The 23,085-nt window shown below is 35.9% G+C and overlaps 1 protein-coding gene across 2 annotated transcripts; it reads left to right on the top strand.

Moving 5' to 3' along the window:
- Positions 1-2,591: 2,591 nt before the first annotated feature.
- On the top strand, positions 2,592-22,321 carry LOC111322805 (tyrosine-protein phosphatase non-receptor type 7). 2 transcript variants are annotated; one of them, XM_022925986.2, is made up of 17 exons: positions 2,592-2,752; positions 2,858-3,123; positions 8,720-8,836; positions 9,676-9,852; positions 11,332-11,436; positions 11,922-12,142; positions 12,237-12,329; positions 12,739-12,838; positions 13,533-13,614; positions 14,306-14,382; positions 15,868-15,907; positions 17,100-17,197; positions 17,720-17,854; positions 18,502-18,662; positions 19,188-19,248; positions 19,587-19,639; positions 20,613-22,321. In XM_022925986.2, exons 1-17 carry the CDS (start codon positions 2,665-2,667, stop codon positions 20,740-20,742), a joined length of 2,004 nt encoding a protein of 667 aa, XP_022781721.2. In that variant the 5' UTR covers positions 2,592-2,664; the 3' UTR covers positions 20,743-22,321. The 2 variants fall into 2 exon arrangements, with proteins under 2 accessions (XP_022781721.2, XP_088592096.1); XM_088735970.1 differs by lacking the exon at positions 8,720-8,836.
- The last annotated feature ends 764 nt before the right edge of the window (positions 22,322-23,085 follow it).

Here is a 23,085-nt window from a genome sequence, read left to right on the forward strand (position 1 = left end):
TATCTTTGTTTCCTCCTTTCTTTTGATCAGTTCGGCGGCTGAACGAGAATTAAGAATAATACAAAAACAAGGTCATTTATCTTTTCTCCATCGGTTTTAACGGCGACGCATTTTCTTGGGAAAATAAACGTTGATTGACACGTGGATATGTCTAGGGTTACAACCATGTAACCTCTTTCAAATGCGTAACTAAAGGTCGAATTTTTGAATGATCCAAACAAACACACACCAAATCTTTTTTTTTTTTTTGTACGTGTTGCGATCGTGCTTATTACAAGGCCCTTTTACGCTTTTCCGGCTTTGAAACATTTTAAGTATTTACTCAGAGTCTGGCCACGAAACAAGGTGTTTCAAATATAACAACCTCCATATTGAAGAGACGATTTCGTCTGGTTTCATTTTGTGACAAAGAAGTGCACACTTCTTAAACCTATTTACAACAATGAGTATGTAGTGTCGCACCCTTCTAGACCTTTCTGTCGCACTGAACATACTTTCTTTTTTCTTCAAAAACGGGACGACTACTCCCTGAGTAATTACGTGGCAGATGTAAAACATAAATAGCGCGCAATTCTTGTTTACCCAGATTCTACAAGTTTGCATGTGTCGTGTCTGTCTGGACTGATTGGCGCGCGACTTTTTGCAATGTTACGGCTCATGTTAACCACGTGTCCTTTGTGTACGTTTACATGTTGATAGCGTTGGCGGAATTGAGCGAGAAACACGCCGGCGAAACATCAGGTGAGATTAGATAATGGGTGATGGTGAAAAGTATTTTGTCAGGCTTTTATAATTATTTTGATGTCTAAAGTGAAGTGAATATGGAGACAGAAGGAGGATACGCTGTCCAGACGTGTTGAAACTTGAAGACATGTGAAGATGTTAATGTTGCCGGCTAAGAATATTGTTCATTTTCCTGTGGGGCTCAAACAGATCAGTAAAGTATTTTCCTCCTGTATGATCTTACATTCACAACTAAAAAAATATTTACAATAACTTTCTTTCCGCGATCTGCACTCTCGCTTTACGTCTTTTTTTTTTTTTTTGTTGTTGAAAAGAAAAAAAATAGGACCCGAAAAGCGCATTCGAAATCACAGTAACAAGGAAACCTTACCCCATCCTTAGCTCTGCCTCCACAGTACCGGAAAAGCCTGATTAACCAAAACGCTGGGGACTTGATCTTCAGGACAAGTCGTCGAACGACTTGTAACAGAGAACGATAAAAAAATATCCACGAACAGTCGAAGTAATCATGATTCCAACAGCGAAATTTAAATCCCCGAAATATAATAAAAATAGCGCGCTAGTTAACTAAATTGATTCAGCTCAGTTATCATATATATCAACTATCGTCCTTTTTAATTAAACTGTTTGTCTGAGTCGGTTTGTTAAAACATTTGTTTACAAGAATAGCAAGAAGCTTCTTTTTCTTCGTGTACAAACGAATTCAGGCCCCCGGGAACTGAATTCAGCTGGTTGGTATGCATGTGATGTATATAGACAACTCGTTTCTTGAAAGCACAGAAAACGGGTCGGTGCCAGTGAAAGTGGCGGTCGTTCGACTTTGTAATTAACGAACTCATGGCCCTTCGTTGTTTTCTGATAAAGAGAATAATGCTAATGAATAAATCTCATTGCGTATGCTTTTATGTCCGATCAGTGAATAATATTCAAACAAGAAAAGCGTTCGTAACACTCATTCAAGTACCATGTATTTTCACTGATGCGCGAATGTAGAAACGTGGTGAATCAGTGTCGGGGTGCAGCAACAATCTCTGACGTAAAATATCAATTTATTTCATTTCTAGAAATGAATTTGTGATGTGTACACATTTACTCACGTCACACGAAATTCATAAGTGCTATTTAAAGCTCGTAGAAAGAAATTTACTTTGGTTGATATATATTAAAATTCGTAAGGAGATATAAAGAGGGAGGGACAAAAATGATTTCAAAGCCATTTTTTCATCAAGTATAGAAAGGATTTATTTTTTCGTCTCGCTGTTAGAGCAGTGGTCTTTGCACGACCCGCGGACCTATGATAAGTTTATTTGATTTCGTGAACAGTCTCGTAGTTGAGGATTAATCACAATATATGTCATGAAATAACCTTTTCTTCACCCCTTGATTAATTATATGATAACAGAGATTTCATCATTTTCTTTCGAATAAATTTCCTCCCAAACTCATTATACCGCGATTACTTATGTAAACTGTAGGATACCTGCAGAGAACAATCTCAATAACAGCTAAAAAATAACAGAATTTCAGGTTAAAAATGGTTAGCTAAGGACTAAATCCATTTGAAATAATAAAATATAATTATGTTTATCTGTTGTCACGCAAGAATCTTGGCAATCGTAGGCTCTATGCGAAAGTTATGCTTACATTCCCACACTTGGCAATTTTTCCCCAACGATAAAATGTTCCTAGGTTGTGCACATATTATGCAAATTTATATGTTTTTGTACGCAAGTAAATTATGATTCGATTTTCTTGGTTCTTATAATCTTAAGAGTTTTGTCGAAATGTTAGGAATAATATATCTCATCTGCGGCGCGTAATTTTTTCCTGTTCTATCACGTGACTAAACATCGTACATGCGCCGTTGGAATATTTTCTTCGGGTCGGAAGCGGATCGAAACGTCGAGTGATGGAGGGAAGATGGTGGTTTGGTTCTTCGAATTTATATGGCTTTTCTGGATTTTGACATCTTCTGAAACGAGATCTACGCATACCAGAAAAATTCAAGGTTCCTAAATTTTTATTGTCTTCGTTTATTTCGTTATGATCAATGACAACGATTTTTTTGCTTGGATTTGATCGTCTAATGTTTGTTTCTAACTAACTTCATCAGCTGTTGGTCGATCTGCCTACGCGGGTTCGTATGGCAGCCGTACTACAGGATTTTCCCATGGCGTAGGGCAGGGAAAACCGCCAAGCATTGGAGAGAACCTTCAAGGGGAGAAACAGAATGAAGGGAAAAATATTCAAATGGAATTTAAGCGAAAAGTTTCCTCTTTCAAGTCAACAGAAAGCGCTACCACGATCGCTCGAGAAAGCAATGGCAACATTACAGCGGGTCATCGTGAGGACCTGCCGGAAATTTATATTTTAGTGTTGGTGAGTCTTCTTTTTGTCTTCTTTATCCGCGTTGGTGGTTATTTTATTAGCGTATCCGGAATCTTTCCGGATTTTTTGTTTGCTCGTAGAGAAAATGTTCTGTCCGAGCGAGCACACATTGAGTTGTTGGTCGACAGATCTACAGCTTTGATATCGCCGTTACAGTTTCCATTGCGATTTTGTTTTTTTCGAGAGAATTGTAATAATTGTCTGTTGCTTAACAATTCGGTTTGGAGTCACGAATCGGATGATGTAGATGAAAATAAACACAACAAATCGTGCGACAGTATTTTAACACAATTCGATACGTTTTACAGTGGTTCTTTCGGTCATGACAGACACTTGGAGTAGGTTTATCCTGGGGAATCTTTCTTCGGTGCTCTACCGCGAGAAAGCTACATTTATTATACAAAGTGCGTGGGTTTGACAGAGTTTGACTGATGTATTTTGGTATGAATTTATTTTGCTGATAGCAGAGAATTAAATTAATGCCATGGACTAGTTTCGAATGAGGTCACATTGGTTCTTCGCGCGCGAAAACGGATTTTTTGCGTGATCTTTCGATCTGGCATTATCTGACCCCGTAATTATGTTCATGGGATCTGTGTTCGCCACTTCTTTGCCGATTTCCATTTTAATGGGGTTTGATTCGCTGAACAATCATTTCCGTGACATGTTTCATTAAATCCTCCCACTCAAACAATAACTGGCGGATATACTCAAGGATATACTAGTTTGTCGGCAACTCGTTTCAAAAATATTTTCTTCGTTTTGTTGTGGTGAATTTTTAAATGAGTGTCAAGTAACTCGATCGAGAAGGAGGCCGAACTTCGATCAATTAGTGTAACACGATAGCCGTGAATGTGAAGACCTGTTCGATTTTGTAAAGGAAAAAAAAAATCGATGTCTCTAACCAGATTTCATATCTAGCGGTTTGTTCTTTAGCTATAACACCGTATTAACATACTGAATTAGTTAGTTTGAAGTAGATATCGTTGTACACCTGTTACTTCAAGTCTAAACATAGATTACTATGAATCTATTTTCTTGATGAAAATGTGTACGTTTTTTACCGGATGTCTTTGGATTTTTATGATATATCATGTATACAGGTATTTCTGTGAAGTTTGAAATTTCAAACCCATTGAATTAGAAGTTTGTGACAGTAGTTTTTCCCTCCGAGTACACCTGCATTAAAAATAGCCAGTGCGTGGTATGGCATTATTTGGTGTTAATGAAATTATTTTCCATTGTTGAAGCCTTCAGGGTAGTGGGAAATGCACTATTACTGTAGGCTGTGCCATTGTCATCATCAATCCAGGAATTCTGGGTGGGATTTCAGGATGGAGAGATAATTTTCAACTTATCTCAATTTGCTAAGAACATTAGCAGGACAAGTGTTGTTGAAATCGTTATTTTTCGTTTCGTTATTGTGTAGTTGTCAATAATACTTATAACCAATCTGAGTCTTTGTTTTGAGTTAAAACAAATTAAGAACTATTGTTGATTGGAAAACATAGTGAAGTGTCTTTCCTCTTTGATAATGTTCCAGATGGAAATGAAGATGCTTTTTCTTTGATTGAAATGTTTTTAAATCCAGTATTGAAATTAGTCATTCTATACTTTTGAAATAAAAATTAAGTTTCAGTTTGAGGAACTTGTGTGTAAATCCCTGGTACCAGAGGATATCTGGAATTTGACTGATAGCTACAAGATGTGTTAAAAGAGGGGGGCAATTTAGGGTTTATTAGAAAACTTAAAACCATAGAAAAAAATCCTCAAGAACTGCAAAACTAAAAAATTATGATCAAAGCCAAAGACCGCATGCAAAACCATACACTGATGACTAGTGGAGCATAGAAGAGAAACTGGAACCCAAATAGGAAAAACCATATTGGATACAAAATCGGATTTTCTGTTGGTATTTTTGGTGAAAACCAAATGCAAAAAACCAGAAAAATCTGCAAACTGCAATAAACAACAAAACTGAAAAATGGAAGCTTTTTGGCCAAAAAAAACAACAAAAAATTAACCAAAACTACTAAAGGGAAAATCCCAATGCCCCCCTCCTAAAAGCAGTATGTCAATTGAAACACAACAGCTTTACAATAACTTGAAATATCATCAGTTGAATCTGTTGTTTTCCCATTTATATTTATGGTAACTGAGTAGCTGACCCATATCAGGCAGAAAAACATATTTATCTGTCATCTGTTCCCTTCATTTTCTACAGCTGTTAGCAATCAGTTTTTTTTTTCTTGCTGTAAACAAGTCCTTTTAAGGGACCATAAATTTTTTTATTGATTTCATAATAAAAATACAAATTTTGTTCAGTTGCTGTATTTGACACAACCCGTGTGGATTAGTGATTTTAAAAGCCCCTCCTATGAGGCTTTTAAACTCTTTATCCTTAACTTTAAAGGATTTTATCAAGTATTAGCCTTCCTGTAAAACAGGCCTTCATAACTTGTTCATATCTTGCATTCTAGCACTTTAAGATTAGATTTTGTGCTAAGCCATTTCAGCTATTTTCAATGCATTCGTTATCATCTGTTTTGACATCTGTTAGGTATGTAATCTTTTAGAAGATGGGCAGCTTGCAGACCAGACTGAACTCAGGGTTGTCGGAATAGCAGGAAGATTTATTCCAAACATGAACATAGTTTCCATGAAGTAAAACTCTACAACAGCACGTAATTCAATAAACTTACACAGCCTCCACCAACTTCAATAAATGCTGCTTCCATCACATTTGACTAAAACACAACCAACATCAAACTCTCTTCGCTTGTGAAAACTTAGTTAAAAACTTCACTTGGACTCGCCTACTTATATACTTACACAATAACATTCCAGAACTTTCTAAATAGTCTTATTATGGAAAGATTACAAAATATACTGCTTAAGGAACGCTTACACAAGATACTAAACTAAACAAACTATGAACTCTCACGAAGCTTCTAGAAGGTCATGCTAGTTGTGTAATACAATTTTTCTTAACAACATCCTTTGCCCAAAGAGTGACAAGCCATCTAATGTCTCTTTAAAGCAGCAAACAGTCAGCTAGGTCATGAGAATGAAGGAATGATTGCCATCTGAAGAAGCTCTTGATTGTTAAACAAATTCTCTTTGTTGGTACCCTGGGAATTATACAGAGAACATTATTGGGAATATGCATTCAGCTGAGAGACGGCACAAAGGGTCAAGTTCTTACCTTACTTGAAATGTACGTCACATTTATGTTGTGCAAGACTTCCAGCTTGTTCTGTTGTATATGCATTTTCTAGGTGAAGTAATACACGCACTTCTGTTTGTCTTGCTTTGAAGTAAACTTTCTTGCTTATAAAAAATTCCTTGCTTTTTATAAAAGTTAGCTATTTGTTTCTTTTAAAGACCCAGTTAGAGGGGCAAAGTAGGCTTTCTTTAGCCTTAGTGAAGAACATCATTCATTTAATAGGGAAATATCACATTCCTAGACTAGATATGATATTTGAAGAACTGACGGTGAATGATATTTGTGTACTGGTTTCAATACAGGTAGATAACTTTATTTAATGTGGGTAAAAGCACTTTACAGTTAAAACTGATAAACTAGTGGTTTCTGTGAATGTAAGTTTTTGACCGCCCACTCTTACTTATTAGGAACCTTATGCAATCAGGACAGCAACACCAAGGAAGACTTCGATTAAAAAATGAATTTCTTCTACTCTTAGTTAGAATTTCAAAAATGGTTGCAGGAGCTTACTGTCTTATACGGCGCTACAGCTCAACTTCAGCATGACGTATAAAAGTAGTGTCGAGTTCCAAATGGAAATTAAAATAATTTGCCGTCGCGGTTTCATTTCGCAGATGACGCAAATTTTGGCGATTTCACGTTGTTGTTGTGCATAGGACAGCTAAGAAATGTAAAAAGTTTCAAAACGCATGTGCTGAGCTATTGTTCTGCCAATTAGATCTCTCGTTTTTCCACGTCCTCGCTGCCGTCGCCATCGTGGTTGCGTAAGGTCCCTACTTTCTCTGAGTGAGGGCCAGGAACAGACAGACAGACATTGTTACTGTTTTTTTTTTCCTTTTATTTATTTGGTAAACTGAATGATACATGCTCTTATTTATAATCTGTTGAAGGACAGACTCACAGATGGCATCGCATTTACAACATTTTACTTTTTTTATCTTTTAAAACAAATAGGGCTGGTTATTTACAGCCTGAGGTCTAACCCAAACTGTGGTTGTTATGCAATCAGTGGGCCTCAGTGATTCTATAGGAGGGTTGACTTAACTAAATGAATGTCCTTCCACTGTTAGCTTTCAGTCCTCTTGACACTGTTCACAATAATACATGTAGATGTTCAGATAAAAGGTTTGGTAAGATTGAAGATGGCCAGCTTGCATTGTGAATTTGTTAACCAATAAACTTTGTTGAACCCTTGAACTCCCAAGATCTGATTGTTAATTCTCCCCTCTAGCTGCTACACATTTCCTTGTAAATTAGTTATGAGAATTTGGTGTTCAATCAAGGGAACAACGTTTTCCTGATAAATTTGAGTATTCTCACTACCAGGTAACTGGATAATCTATGGATGTTATAGGGAGAAGTTATAATTATGTTAATCACTTATGGGTGTTAAAGGGTTAGATAACCAGCGTATAGATTCTCACTGGGTCTGTACAGGGATAAGTCACAGAAGATGTCAAAATGTAATAAAATTAACAAATGGTAAACACCACAGCGTACGCTATTGAGTTATGGATGCACACGGGAGGTTGCTAAGCACGAAAGAAGTGTAAGAGTCGTTCAAGGCAATAGCCGAGAGCAACTCTAGCTTCTTGAGTGCTTAGCAAACCTCCCAAGTGCATCCATGACTCAATAGTGTACGCTGTGGTGTTTACCATTTGTTTTATAATATAACATTGATACATTGTAGCTAAAGAGTTCCCTTTTATTTAACAAATCTTGCGTGGCCAGAAAAAACAAGTGCCTGCAGAAAAATAGTCTTTGCATTTAATTTGCTCACCTCAGCAGCATACACCCATGAGCAAATGGGGGACACTAAATCGACCAATCAGAACATGTGCTTTACTTTGGTTATGTTATAATTGAACTTTGATTACCTGGACTTGTTGGGACTAGACGAAATAGTCCAGTAATTGAGGGTCTGGATAATCCAGAATATGAATTTAATGAGGAACAAAAACCAATTAACTTAAGAAAGCCACATTTAATCCTGAAATAAAACATTTACAAAGTGCTTTGAAAAAGATATGATCTGCATCTTCACTGTTCTATGCTAATACCTCTGTTTTGAATGAATTACAGTTCATGTTTGTAAACTATTTCAAAATCTATAAATCTATTCATTGAAATGCTGAGATGCTTCTGGTTCAAATCAGGGCTCGACACTAACGGTAGCCCACTAGCCACAGACTAGTAGAAATTAGTTTTGGCTAGTGGTTTTCAATTTCCACTAGCCAGTTTAACTAGTAAACTGACTGAAATTTTTGTAACATCTAAAAACATCTAAGGTGTCACTAGCCACTTAGCTAGAAAGTTGAAAAGTTAGTGTCGAGCCCTGCAAATGCTGTTACCTTTTTTCAGAACCTGGCCACTGGGCTCAAGAACTTTAGCAAGTCAACAAGGAAACAGTTTACATCTCTTCTTTCCAAAAACTTAGGACTTCATGAGCAAAGCTGTATAATTCTTCATGTCTTTCCAGTGAGTACAACAAATCACAGCCAATAATAATGAAAATGATCATTAGGATGTTATACGTTAGGGGGAAATATCAACAAATAGGCAAAGTGGGAGGCACTGAAACTCATAAAACTTGTACATGTCTTGTGTCATAATGCTACTGTCTTGGTTGTAAACAATTTCTACAGAATCTCTCAAATCACCCAAGATATGTGTTTTCTTGTGTGTGTGTTGTCAAAAGTTTTAAGCACACCTGACAGTGTGTTCTTTCATATGTTACTTCAGTGCTGTTAGGGTTTCTACAGCATCTGTGTTTTTTGTGTGTGTTTGTGAGTGTGTTTTCTTAACTTGGAATTTTGAAACACCTGGCTAGGATCAGTAACACCTGTGCAGTATTGACCATAGCAGTACTGGGAAATCAAGAAGGAAGTGCTTTGATCTTAGAGGATGGTAGCAAAAACACTTACACATGTGACCCACTTACTGGTAACCCTGCAACTTCCAAGATCTGATAGTTAATTCTTCCCTCTAGCTGCTACGCATTTCCTTATTAATTCTTTACAAGAATTTGGTGTTAAATCAAAATAACAACTTTTACCTGATAAGTTTGAGTATTCTCATCACCTGTTTGTGGGATAATGTATAGGTATTCTAGGGAGAAGTTACATGTTAATCACTGCTGGAAGTTAAAGGATGAAGCAAATAAAACACTTAAAGCAGTGTGATGGTTATGGACTTTTATTTGAAAACAGATTAATAGAAACCTGTGAATGACACTTTTTGTGAAACTATACAACATTCTTATCATCCAGGATTAGTGATAAAAAGGCAACAGGGTGCACCCACATTTTATTTTGCAGATTTCCCTTAGAAGGATCCAGATTGAACTTTATTGTGAAAAAGACATGGTTAAAGCCATGGGGTCTGAGTGGGAACCAAATGTATTTATTCCAGCCAACAAAATGATCCAGACCTTAGACAGCCCAAGGATGCAGCCATTCTTGCGAGAATTCAACATAACTGCTTATGGAATCAAGGTACAAAACACTTGAACCTTTTACTCCAAAGATCTAAACACAGTCAAACCTGTAAATAAGGGTACTGTATGAACTGGTCACAGTCGCTAAGGGCTGCACTCAACCAGGATGCATAGCAGGATGGTGACCATTTTCAGTATTTTCTGTATTTCCATAAGGTCGTAGTAGTAGCAAGTATGATAAATATTGTAAGAAATAGACAAATACTCCCTTTCTTGCTTTAGTATTCTGGACTCTGCTAACAACTCGATTGATTTAAAACTCAAAGAAGCTTTTTATATAAATAAGGTCAAACCTGAACTTAACAAACAATTACAGCATTATAACACTTTTCTAGCGTTTCAGTTCACACTTTTGATGTTTGGTGTCACGTTGTAATTTATTAGTACCCGCTTTTGTATTACATTATACTGTAAATATTGTCTGTTATATAATTACTCACGTTCTGTTACTCATTGATTGAAGATGGCATAAGCATGCTGAAACATGTCTCAAAAAAGTTGTCTATTTCTTACAATATTTTCTGTCTTACAGAAAAAGCTTATTTTGTGTAATATTATTTGAATTAGTCTTTGCGATCTTGATTGAGAACCAACTTTTTGTAATTTTGCCATTTTATTCTATGTTCACAATAATGAAGCCATTAAAAAAATAAGATGTCCTGCTGGGATGGAAAGCTGCCATATCCCATGGCTTACTTAGGGGCTTCATTAAGGGCGGGGCACTCAGCAAATTGACTGGTTGTGAGGATGGTTTTGCCCACCTGGTTTGACAATCTGGAGGAAAGTTTATCTTATAAAGAAGTTCAGTTCAAAACGTTTTGCCCACCTGTGAAAACCAGTTGCCCCCTTGCTGAGAACATTAATGAAAGCCTTGCTTACTAAAAAAAGCATGGAATGAACAAAAGACAGCTTTAGGATTTGGCAAGAAAGCGAGCAGGGAAATTACAGAGGCCCTGCCACACAATATTTTGGAGAAAACTTAAACAGAAAGCTCCTATCAGCATTTGGGTGATCATCGGTATAGGTAATCGCATGGGGCTGAGTAAAATGAAGGATTAATATCATGTGTGTTTTCGGAAGTTGCTGAAATTGCCCAAGTCGCGCAGTGACAAGGGCAATTTCTGCAACTTCCGAAAACACAAGTGATATTAATCCTTCATTTTACAAGGAACCATGTGATTACTTGTTTATAATATAAGGGGCAAAATGTTTTCTTACTGATCTCACGCAAAACGGGACACCATTGTTACAAAACAAACAGAAATTTCTTTACCTTGGCAGCCGTTGCTAAGCGATTTTCAGCCAATCATTTTCAAGTAATTTTGCCCAGGGCAATTACAAAAATTAAGAAAAAAATGCCCTCTGTCTTGACCAATCACAATTCAGTAATTTTGCCCTTTATATGATAAAAGATTGTTATTTTCAGGCTTACCACATTTTGTTCAAAACATTTATTTATTTATTTATTTTTACAAAGGACACCCCTGAAATAGACCTTGCTGTTTATCAGGAAATGTGGTTTCCTGTAGCAGTTGTGGCTGGTGTGACAGTTATTCTCATATTTCTGGCCATTGTTTGCCTGGTAAGTCACTGCAATTCCAATTTCCTGTACATCATATATTGTTTGTTTGGTAAGTCACAGCATTCCCAATTACCTGTACATCAGATTAGAATGATCACCTGATAATAATATTGACAATTGTCTTATTCCCGGTCATGTAATTCCTAAAATTGCAAATAATCTAATGCTCTTAACTAGTTTTATGATATTTCTCCATTTTCATGCTCTGAGAAGTTAGTGTCTTATCCAAAATACATTTCCTGATTTTACATTTTTCTTAATTTTCATTAATTACGTGCCTGTTAGATATTGTATTGGAATTCAAAATGTCAAACTCAAAAGATAATTTAAACACAAAAGACTCTTTTGAGCTAAATGGGAAACCAGCAACTGCAATAATCATTGAAGGCAAATAATATCATGTGTAAAAAAATGAGCTAAACACCAAACTTTTAATGAAAGTAGAACACTAACAGGTAACTGTGATGAATTTGTTTTTCTTGAAGCTGTTTTGCCGGCGTCATCTGGAAGCCAAGGCTGAAGAAGAACATCGTACACAACAGCTTGACCCAGAGAAGCTTCTCTATCCCACTGTTGACCCTGCAAACAACATGTCAGCCAGCATGATCCAGCCTGACGCAGGACGGATGTATACAATTACTGGCTTACAAGCCATTGGCCCCAAGCCAAGAAAATGGAAAGGGTCTCAGTTATCCTTATCAGACAGGTCAGACATATTTTACAACTTCTAAACATTCTTTTTTTCTCATATCTCAGAATCTTTAGTATAGGGCTAAAAATAATCTGTATTTGGATTTTAGGCGTGGTTCCAAAGCCTCGTTAGTCTTAGATCTCAACAGATCATCATCAATGGAATTAGGACCCAGTTCTTCTGCCCCAAGCATATTAGAAAGGTAATAGTGCTAAGTTGTAATGTTATTTAAAGCTGAAAATAAGACTTTCTTTTGTTTTCTTACTCAAAATTGTTAGAAAGGTGCTATGTCATATTTCAGCGACAGTTTCAACACATCTCTCATCAATGAACTGAGAGTTGAAAGAAATTAAGTGTACATTTTATTAAGTGGAACCTTTGAACAAGAATCTAGCTGTCCAGTGTGAAGATATTGGAGAGGGGAGCCTAATGAGATGTTTTATTTTCCTCTCCAAGGCTATTCTGTAAGTTTTCATATTCCTGACAGCAAAAAAAAATTTAAGATTTCAACTTAATAAATAATTTATGCTAGTGAATTGAACAGAATCCTTCCAAATCTTTTCATGTTTTTAATTTGAATGTCACATTGTGTGTAATTTTTCTTTTTGCAGTCCCACAGAAGAAAAACTGGCTTCTAAATCCAGGCCTCTAACTTGCAATGAATTGGAAGACAGTGTAAATAATCCAAAGCAACTTTCTACTGAATTTTGGGTGAGTTGCAGATCTAGTGAATTACTTAAATATGATGGTAGTTATGATGGTTACTCTTTGGTAAAGAAGAGGCCTTCCTTAGAGCATTTTTTCCTCTCAGTATCTTTTTTCATATTAATCAATTGGTAGATTTGATAGTTCACTCGAAATTAATTTTGAAATTATGAGCATATATTTGAAAGTTTAGAGACAAGAAAGATGATTAAATTTTATTCTTGCTCTTAGATGTATTCATTTGTCTTAGGCATGGCACAAAGAAATATTTTGAGCATACATTTAATTGTTTACTGACAAGAAAAATGATTAGATTTTATTCTTGCTCTTAGATGTATTCAGTTGTCTTGGTTGTGTCACAAAGAAATATTTTGAGCATACATAATTTGAATGTTTACAGACAAGAAAGATGATTAAATTTTATTCTTGTTCTTGGATGTATTCATTTGTCTAAGGCGTGGCACAAAGAAATAGTTGAGCTCCCTACAAGGATTTGTACCTCAGGGCCCAGTTGTTCAAAGGGTAGATAATGCTATTCAGCAGATACTTTTTATCAAAATGCACTGGATAAAGATTTTATCAAACAACAAGGGCTATAACTAAGATGTCATGCTCTGCTCCACTACTGAAAGAACATGTTGAGTGAAATTTTATTGTTATTCTGAAGCATAACTCTCAATTTTCTTCTTCATTTATCTAGGAAATGCCAATGAATCATCCTCCTCCAGAGGAGAGGATTCCTGGTTCCAGTTACAGAAATAGATATCCATTTATTTTACCAAGTAAGCCACATGTCTTAAAGCAGTTTATTTAAAAAGTTTTGGACATGTAGTCTGGTTGTTTGAGTGAGAGTACATTTACATTTACATTTTTACATTTATATAGTGCAGACTTCTATGTGGATATATTCAGTCGCGCTTAATGATATCGTAAGCCCAGAGTAGTCCCATCAACAAGTACCATTCACCTCTGAACTAAAAACTATAAAAGTGTTAATTGCCTTTGGCCATCAAGAAGTGCACCTTTTTTTTTTCACAGCACTAAGGCAGAGAGAGATGAGTCAAACATTATGGCTTTAACTTGAAAATGAACCAAAACTGCAGAGGTATTCAGATCAAAGAAAATAGAATCCCTGCAGTAGCATGTAACTTATTACATCTCGTCACATTGCTAGAAGGGATCCTTACTCTTTTGTTCAGTTTATTTTAAGTTTTCATCTCAGCTTATCAAGAAATTTAACCAAAGGCTTTCTTATACCTAGAGACAGAGATTATTAGTGTTAATACAAATGATGATGTAAATCCTGTCTAGCCAGTGTCCTTTAAGTGCTTTGCCACTTGATGCTTTTGAGAATAGTGCCCAATTTCAGCGAGCACAAAAGAAGCTAAAACTTCTCATCTTCTCCTCCACTCAGCACAGGACACCCACCATCATGCTCTGTGTTAATACAAACTGTATTCTGTTCATTTTCAGATAGTAGAAGTAGGGTGAATCTACCTGAAATACCTGGAGATACTTTATCTCGTTACATTAATGCAAATTTTTTGAAGGTATGTTTAAAAGTGGAATTGCTGTTTTATTATATTTCATCAGAGCTCACTTAAGGTTACTTCCTACCTTCAGAGGCCGAAAAAATCTTTTTTTTTTTTTTTTTTTTTTGGACTAGATTGAAGTTAGACATTTTAACTAGAATTTACAGAAAAAAATTTAAAATCTCGACTTATTTAGAAAAACGTATTTTCAAATAAAAGTTAATAAATCAGGAAGGTGTCATAATCTCGTAAATGGGCAAACCCCCCAGGGGAATGTTCACGGAAATTTCATGTCGTTTGCATATTTTGTTTACATCACGCACTTGACAAAATTCTCACGTGGAAGTTATCTGCATGTAGAAAGTCTTTTCTCATGGATAAAAAAGATAACTCAAAATTAGAGAGGAGTCCTTGGGTAAGAAAAAATAACAGGCCCAAAGAAGAGAGAAATGGTAGCATTTTGTCAAAAAAAAAAAATTCCTTGCTGAAAGCAACAAAGGCTCTTGGTTTGGCCAGGAGCCTTCGACAAGCTCGGCATCTGCTAAAGATCAGCAGCATTCGATTATCCTTGGGGCTAGCAGCTCGAAAATTAAAGTCAACACCACAGAAGGTTGTAAACAAGACTCTTCGTCAGAATCTGACGAAACCGATGGAGAAAAGGAAGAATGCGACAGATTTACCGTTTCTGCCGCGGGTTTTTCCTTCGCCGACTTTGTCCATTACTAAACGAGCAACAGAGCAAGATAAAAAAAACATGACTGCTACATGATACTTTTTCCGGGAAAATCTTAATCCATTGTCATTGATGCTAGGAGGCCTCGTCTTCTCATTGGTTTGCGGTTTCAGGAGGCGAGATAATCTCCTGGTGTGGCGCTAGTTGTTTACAAACCTTTAGAAGCTAAAATCTCGCATTTGATTTTGAGAGGAATACATCCACTTTGAGCGAATTTATAGGGTATGTAGATTTGACTGATTTTCATGAAATTTCGCCAAAACATTCCTTAAATGATGACGATCAAAAGTTCATCAGGAAATTTTGATATTTGAAATATTTTTTTTGTGGTGTCCATTTACGCAACACACTTGGCATATTTTTCGCTACTCTAACTTAAGATGCGAGTATCTAGACAACCAATCAGAATATTGGAAAAGCCTGACACACTTTTGTTGATTGATGCCTTTTGAATGAGACTGTGCAGCCATTTTTCTCGTGGCGTAGGATCCGATACCTTATAAATTCAATTGAAGGACCCTCAGTCGTTTCACGCCTTACCGGCTCCTGACACTTCCTAAATGAAAAAATCGCCTAAATTATATTTTCATCGTAAACTGCATTTATTAAGCTTTGTTTTGATATTGAGTTTGTTAGAGTTTTCTTCAAACTAGCGCGCGTACGAATATTTTACCGAAGGACACCCGCGAAGGTAGGAAGTAACCTTAAGCATGTATCAACACTTTTGATAGAAACGAAATGCTTATCTCACATTTTTTATTCATTTTCAGGGTTATGAGAGTCGAAAGGAAGCTTACATAGCTACCCAGGGTGATTATCTAGTCAAGCTCCAGTTTTAAGGTGGCTGGTACTAGTTTCCATGTGGGAATTACTAAACCCACAAACTAAGGCTATTGCATGAAAACAAGTCCAGTGTCCCCTTGTTTTTATTGTTCCAATATAATATTATCAGTGAGTAGAATTGTCAGAAAAAATCCTAGTAAATTCTACAGAAGGAAATTTTGCACTGCGTGAAAGTTGTCTTTTTCTAAATTTTCTGTTTTTCTCAAATCTTTGTTCATTTTCCTTTTCAAGTGCCAAAAGCAATCGCAAAAAAAAATTACGGGGTCACTGAGTTTGTTTTGAATTATTTGAGCCATAAGCTAAAAAAAAGCCTCTAAATAATCCTTTGGAAGGGTTGCCATGGAAACTGCCAGTGACGAAATGACACCCATTTTTGGATAACCAATTATTATACAATTCAACTCTGTAAAAGTGTTGGACTGGCCTGGTCAGTCTTTTTGTTGTATTCTTTCAAAGTTACAAACCATCAAAAAGATGAAAACTGGTACTAGCCACCTTTTATAACAGATAACTGCCTACAAAGACCTCTTAGTGAGATTAGGTCGTACATGAATTAATGAGCTCTTCAACTATGAAGTGGAAGAAGGTTATAAGAGAATAAAGTATCCATTCACTAACTTAAGAAGTTCTTGATTATTAACTAAAGGCTGATGGTTTCTAAAGAAACTGTTTGGGGCTGCGTCAGTGGGGGTAACAAAATAATTTGAATATATCAACAAAGTTGAAATGGTAAATTGGCCACTGTTACATTTCAAGTGTTAGCCCTTCGTCGGAGCGAGTAGAGGAATTGTGGGTTGTGCGTGCTCATCTTTCAAACCAGCAGTCTAAATCCCACAGGTATCAATGAACGCTTTTCATTCCACTAATTTATTCTTGATTATTAAACAAATTCTCCTAGTCAGCACTTAAGGCAATGTATATTGAACACCATCAAGAACATGAATGCTGATTTCAATTTGTGAAGGATTCAACAAGATTGAGCTTCAGTAGTAAAGATGCTAGGAGGGGTCTTGAGAGCTTGCCAACCTAACACTGGATTGGGATTTTTAAATTTCTTGTAGAGCTTACCCACAAACACACACAAATGGTATAATAATCTATAAGTAACCTCCTCCTTATGTAAAACTTTGAAGAATATCATTAATGTTTTCTCGTCTAGGTCCTTTGTCAAATACAGTAAAAGATTTTTGGAGAATGATATGGCATCACCAATGTCCAATCATCGTTATGATAACAAAACTCAAAGAAAGAAATGAGGTGCAGTTTGTATGGCAAGCTTACCAAGTGTATCATCTTATTATATTTACAGGGATCGTGTTATTAGAAAGCTTATATTTAGTAGAATGCTTGTATTCAAAATGAAATTGCTTTCACAATTCTTATTAAATCTCTTTTTCCTTTCTTTTTTTTTTGTAGTTGATTAAATGTGAGGAGTGTAGCCAACCCCCACCACAGTCACCTCTTGTATGAGGCATGATAAATCATGATCAGGGTTGTCAAAAAAACTGGCAACTGGCACGTTTCACTGTCTACTTTGATTAACACAATGGCTTTTCAGAATGCTTGTGGCTCAATTCTCAGCATAAAGGCATGACATTGTGCTGTCTACTATGTACGACAGTCCGCTCACTCAAAATATTTTTCACAACCCTGCATGGTAGCAATTTACAAAACCACACAGTTTCCCTCGTCCCTCTTTTTTCTTGCTTATTTGCTCTTGGACCCACTGTTTTTTTTCAGCTAGTTTCTCTTATTCAAGCGAACACTTTATTTTGTCAGACAAAATGTGAACGATATTGGCCAGATCCAACATTCCGAATGCAAGAGAAGTATGGAGACATTGTCGTCACATTTGACTCTGCAATTGGACGAGATGGATATCAGATCACTTCACTTTACATCAGTGACTCACAGGTAATTTTACTAGTAAAGTCAATTTGCCCTTGTCCTCCTGGAAATGATTATCATTAATTAAAAGTTCTCACACTTTCAGTACATTTTCCTGCCAACAATTAATGAGAGCAGACAAGCTTATTGCATAGAGGGTGTTATCTTGATGAAGCATGAAATAATTTTGTGTTTACTTTATAAGAAAATGCATGGTTATCAGAAGGGAGATTTACTCATTCAATTAGAAAAGTTATGGAGTAAGTCCTGTGCATTAATTGTTATCTAAAAGGAAAAAAAAGAAAAACAGATATGTGGCTTAATAACATGCAACATAGAGTGCAGTGCAAATCAGGCAACACTGATTTGTGGGTAATGGGAGATTGTACTGTGGAAGTTTTGTCCTTTTACCATAATACTTCAGATATTTCAAATGAGCTTCAGTTTGTTTACTTTATTTGTATAAGTAATCACATGATTTCGAGTGCAATTTGGAATAAATAAGCACAAGTAAAATTTTTCAAAGACTAACAAAATTGCATGAGCCTGTAGGGCGATGGCAATTTGTGGTCTTTGAAAAAATTTACAAGAAATTTTTTCATGTATATTATTAGATATGTAATTATTTTTCTTATGCATACCATTGTTTCATGTTCTTTTATTTGATGTTCCAGTCATTAGAAGCTCCACGGAGAGTTTACCATTACTGGTACACAGCTTGGCCTGATCACGGTGTCCCTGATTCACCAAGACAATTTTTAAGATTAGTAGAGGAAGTGCATGTTGCTCAGGCAAGAGAGGATGTCAAAGAGGGCCCTGTTGTTGTTCACTGCAGGTTGGTTATCAGTGTCACTAACCACAAGAGTAGCTAGTGAATTTCCATCAAGAAACCTTTGGCTCCCTATGGTAAATGAAATTGAAAATGAATAAAACAGTAGTGAGACACATTTTAATTTCACATATTTTTTTAGTTTGGTGGTTATATTTGGCTATGAATAATAAGAAAAAATCTGAATATCAAAAAAATTGTTACATATATGTTTTAAGTACATGTAATAAAAAAAGAGGTTGATGAAAATTTAAGGGTTCATGAATTCCCTCTTTGACTGACTTTGATCTTCTTCCTGTTGTTTGGTTTTGTTACACACACTGTATCTGTATCAGTATCACAGAAATCATGAGCTCAAATTAGAATTGAAACCCTAACTTTTTATGTATTTTATTTCATTTCATTTTATTGTAAGGTTTCTTTTCTTTAGTCTCTGTGGCTAAAGTTCTTTTGCTTGTAACTGTCTTGGACAATCTTCTGTGAGATATGACGTGACATTCACCCCTTAACTTTTGTTTGCTTTTCTCATAGTGCGGGAGTTGGAAGAACAGGATGCTTTATTGCGGCCAGTATAGGAATTGAACAGATCAAGGTGTGTATTGTTCAGAGGAGAACTCTAATGCCATCAGCAAAGCCCCTGTAGAACTGGATTGAAGGCTTGGGTTGAATTTTTTATACTCTTTTCTTTCAGAGTTGATGCATTTTTTTTCCTTGTTTTTCTTAGTGTTGCATACTTAATGGTTTTGTTTAAGTAACTATGGCTCACTTAAAATATAAGTGTGCATTTAGCTAAGGAAATAATAGTTTGTTAGTGTATGCCATAGTCAAAAAGGTTATTAGGTAAGTGAATTGAAAGACATCAGGCCAACTCAACTCCCATTTGGAAATAGTACCCTATAACTCTAAAGCTTGAATTTTTTCCACCATCAGAAAGAAGGCCTTGTAGACATTCTAAAGGTAGTGAGCCTTATGAGAATAGAAAGGTGAGTGGCATCCAAACTCTTTAATCCTTTTACTTCTGAGATTAAAATATTTCTTCTTCAAACTGTTTGTTATCCATTTCTTATTACTTAAGATGAGAACATTAGGCGTTTAATGAAATAATTGTTGAAATTTTTTTAATGTGCTTTGCCTTACCTTTCCATTTGATGGTGTAATTAGAAATGCATTTTTGGTCTCTCTTGGGAGTGATAGGGTTTAATTGCTTCATGTGAGACCTTTCTTCCACCGAGCAGCAAAAATAAGGGGTGGTTATATATCATGATTTTGCTTCTCTGGTCACCATGGTTTTGTTGCTAGGGTTGCCATGGTTTTGTTTCTGTTGTTGCCATGGTTTTGTTTCTCCATAAAAGTGATCAGATGTGAAGCTGAAACCACTCACAACCTTTCAATTTACATTTTCTCCTGATTTAGGCAGTTCTTATTATTGAAATACATAACTTACGGTTTTCACTGATTTCCATGCAATACTTTTCCTGCTCTGATTGTGTTTTCTGATTACTTGGGTTTGGACATAATATTATTCACCTAAAAATTGACTGCCCCTATGTAAAAGAATATTTTTTTCTTTTTATTCTTATTGAGTGAGTGGGAGGGCAGACAGGAACATATTTGGCCTTAGGTCATGATGTACAAACCCAGAACAGCTAGGTTTGTGCTTCAGACAAGAGCCAGATATTTTCCCATCCAACTGGAACTAACTTTGTCAAGAAGTATTGTGTCTTTCTTTGCTTTCTTTGCTCTTTCTTTTTCTTTGTTTCTTCTTTCAGCTCTTATCTCGCATGGCAGTAGGGTTTTCTACAGCCCTGCATAAGTGTTCTGTCAAATGTTTTTCAATAAAATTGCCCATGGGCTGTATGGATTATATGATAAAAGTAACTGTTATCATAATGGTACTCTTAGTAATAGTAACAAAAATGCACCATATATAACTTAATTCATTTTCCAAATCCTCAGGGGTGGTATGGTGGAGAATGAATCACAGTATGAGCTCATTTACAATACTCTTCATCATTTTTGGACAACACGTACAGGGAGTGATGATGATACCCGCGACATAGCACTTGAAGCAATCTTTGATGAATAATCCAAGACAAATGCAATGATATGGTGTTTGGAATTCTTCCTACATGCTGGTCATGGAAGATGTAGTGATTTGACAAATTGTACAGATCTATTGTGGCTGTCGTCAATCAAAGTGAGCACAAAGAGAAGTGACTAATGCACATCACTTTTTATCGTCAACAATTTAAGATGTGCATTTAGAAGATTTTATTTATTTATTATTTTAATCAGTGGATTGTACATATTTAGCAATAACTGAACCACAGTGAAGTTTTCTTCAAGAGTTTGTTCTCAGCTGTTAGCTTGCATGAGGCTGACATGAACAATTCTTTGCATTAAATAGTGATGTCTCACAGCATGCCATTGAAAATAATATTGCAAAAGCATGGAGTATAGCAAACAGTTTAAGGCTAGTCACAAGGGAAATTTTTCAGAATATCAGCTGTTATCCTGCTTTTCTTGTGGTTCATACCAGTTTGTGGAGGGACTGTTTCATGATGTGCTTAGAATAAGTTCAGTTTACAGAAGTGCACAGATGAAGAGGCATACCAATGTTAGACTTCTCCCTTGCAGGCCAAGGGATTTATAACAAAATTTTGGTGACAAAGAATTCTCAATTGAGATGTAAATCACCTTGGTTCTTCCATCTCTCCATCTCTTTAATTTATTAAGTTGCTTTGGTATACCTAATGCTTGGACAAAGGCAGTTTTTCTTTAACAACTGACTGCCACATGAACGGTCAAACCATGATTCTTGAAAGGGCAAGAATGGGAAGGAAGAAGCTGGAATTTGGAACAAGAGACAAGCTTATAATCTTATGGTATTATCGCCAACATTATTGCCACTGTCATCATCTAAGTTGTTGGTTTTTTTGTTGCTGTCATCTACACCGCTATCATTGCTGTAATCACAATGATATGGAGAATCAAATGGGGTAGACAAATCGTTACAACTTTTAGCCAAGAAAGCACTTCCTTCCCAATGCTCACAGATAAGTTCTTCTTCATTCTGTGGTCTGCTGTCAACACTTCCTTGAAAGAATTCATAAGGTGATTTGTGTAACACCCCCTTGCATGTCTGCCATAATATGACTGTGTTGAGATCTTGACCAGAAACAAATTCATACTCCTTATTTGTAATTTTTAGCAGGGAACAAGGAATTCATCAACATCTTTAGTATGTGGTGATGACTTGTTATGCTAAGTTGTGTTAATTTAGTTCCCTGACAAATGGAGAACCTAATGCTTTGCCAGCTAAGAATTTGGCATCAAAAGTATTTTATTTTTAAGTTTTATTAGAAGGGTCCTTGAAGTTAAATTATGAAAAAGATTATTATCATTAGGTATTTTCATTTGTTGACAAAAGTAGAGCACTAAGAATATCCTCAATTTACAGAATTATCCCATAGTATTTATCAGAAATGAATGTACAGAATTGTTATTGAGGGATTTTTGAAATTCTTCTTTAGATATTTAATCTGGCCACAGGAGTAATATTTACAAGCATTTACAAGAATGAAAAGGAAGGTTTAAGAAATTTATTTAAATATTTGTGTACATAGTGTTGAATGTGCTGCATTAAAATGAAAACTTGGTTTGAATCATGTTTAGCGGGTCATGTTCACTACTTCTTTAAAAATTTTCTGCCAACTTTGTTGATATTGTTGTTTATACACTTGTAGAGGTGAAGTGTGATTGTGAGCCAATAAGCTCTCATCCTTCATCTCTCGGAAATTACCCGCCTGTTGCTTCTTAAAATGCCAATGCAGTGTCTAGCAAACAGCTGAAGGATGTTTTAACAGCGATGGAAAACTGGAATCACTGGCTGGGTCATAAGACTCAAAACATAGCTTCAATTATTATTTGAAGATGAAGGACAGTTCATCATTTAACAACCATTCCATAGCACTATAGAAATTAATTTCTTTTACATTTATTTACCCTTTAACTCAAGGGTATTTATTTGGGGTGGGGGAGGTATAACAATCCCAATGTTAAATGTGAGGCCTAAAAAAATGTCTGAGCATGAGTTGGCATTTTTAACCCTTTCTTCTTACTTAGATCAAAGCAAAATTTTGTCAAAAAGAATTTTCATATTGTTTTGTTTTCTCTTCTACGGCACAAGTGATATCTCCATTAAAGGACTGTAAATATTTTCCCAAGCAAATTGTGAAATCCTAAGGCGTTCCCACTGCTTTGTATCTTGCATCAATAGGAGACAAAGAAATTCAAATTTGACCGAATGGAAACGAAGTTACATTTTAATGCAGCAAGTAAAATATTTATCTGGCAAGTACTAGAGTTATCTCGTGTGGTTCTTAACGATTTTACATCAGGTTTGTCCTTAAAGTAAATCGATATGCTT

Source organism: Stylophora pistillata, chromosome 10, assembly GCF_964205215.1.
Source record: "Stylophora pistillata chromosome 10, jaStyPist1.2, whole genome shotgun sequence".
Lineage (NCBI taxonomy): Eukaryota > Metazoa > Cnidaria > Anthozoa > Scleractinia > Pocilloporidae > Stylophora > Stylophora pistillata.

Excerpts from the sequence above, each read along its gene's own strand:
- LOC111322805 (XM_022925986.2), top strand. The coding sequence starts at position 2,665 with ATGGTGGTTTGGTTCTTCGAATTTATATGGCTTTTCTGGATTTTGACA. Across the intron at positions 2,753-2,857 it reads GCATACCAGAAAAATTCAAG|CTGTTGGTCGATCTGCCTAC; the intron begins GTTCCTAAATTT and ends TAACTTCATCAG. Across the intron at positions 19,249-19,586 it reads TAGGAATTGAACAGATCAAG|AAAGAAGGCCTTGTAGACAT; the intron begins GTGTGTATTGTT and ends TTCCACCATCAG.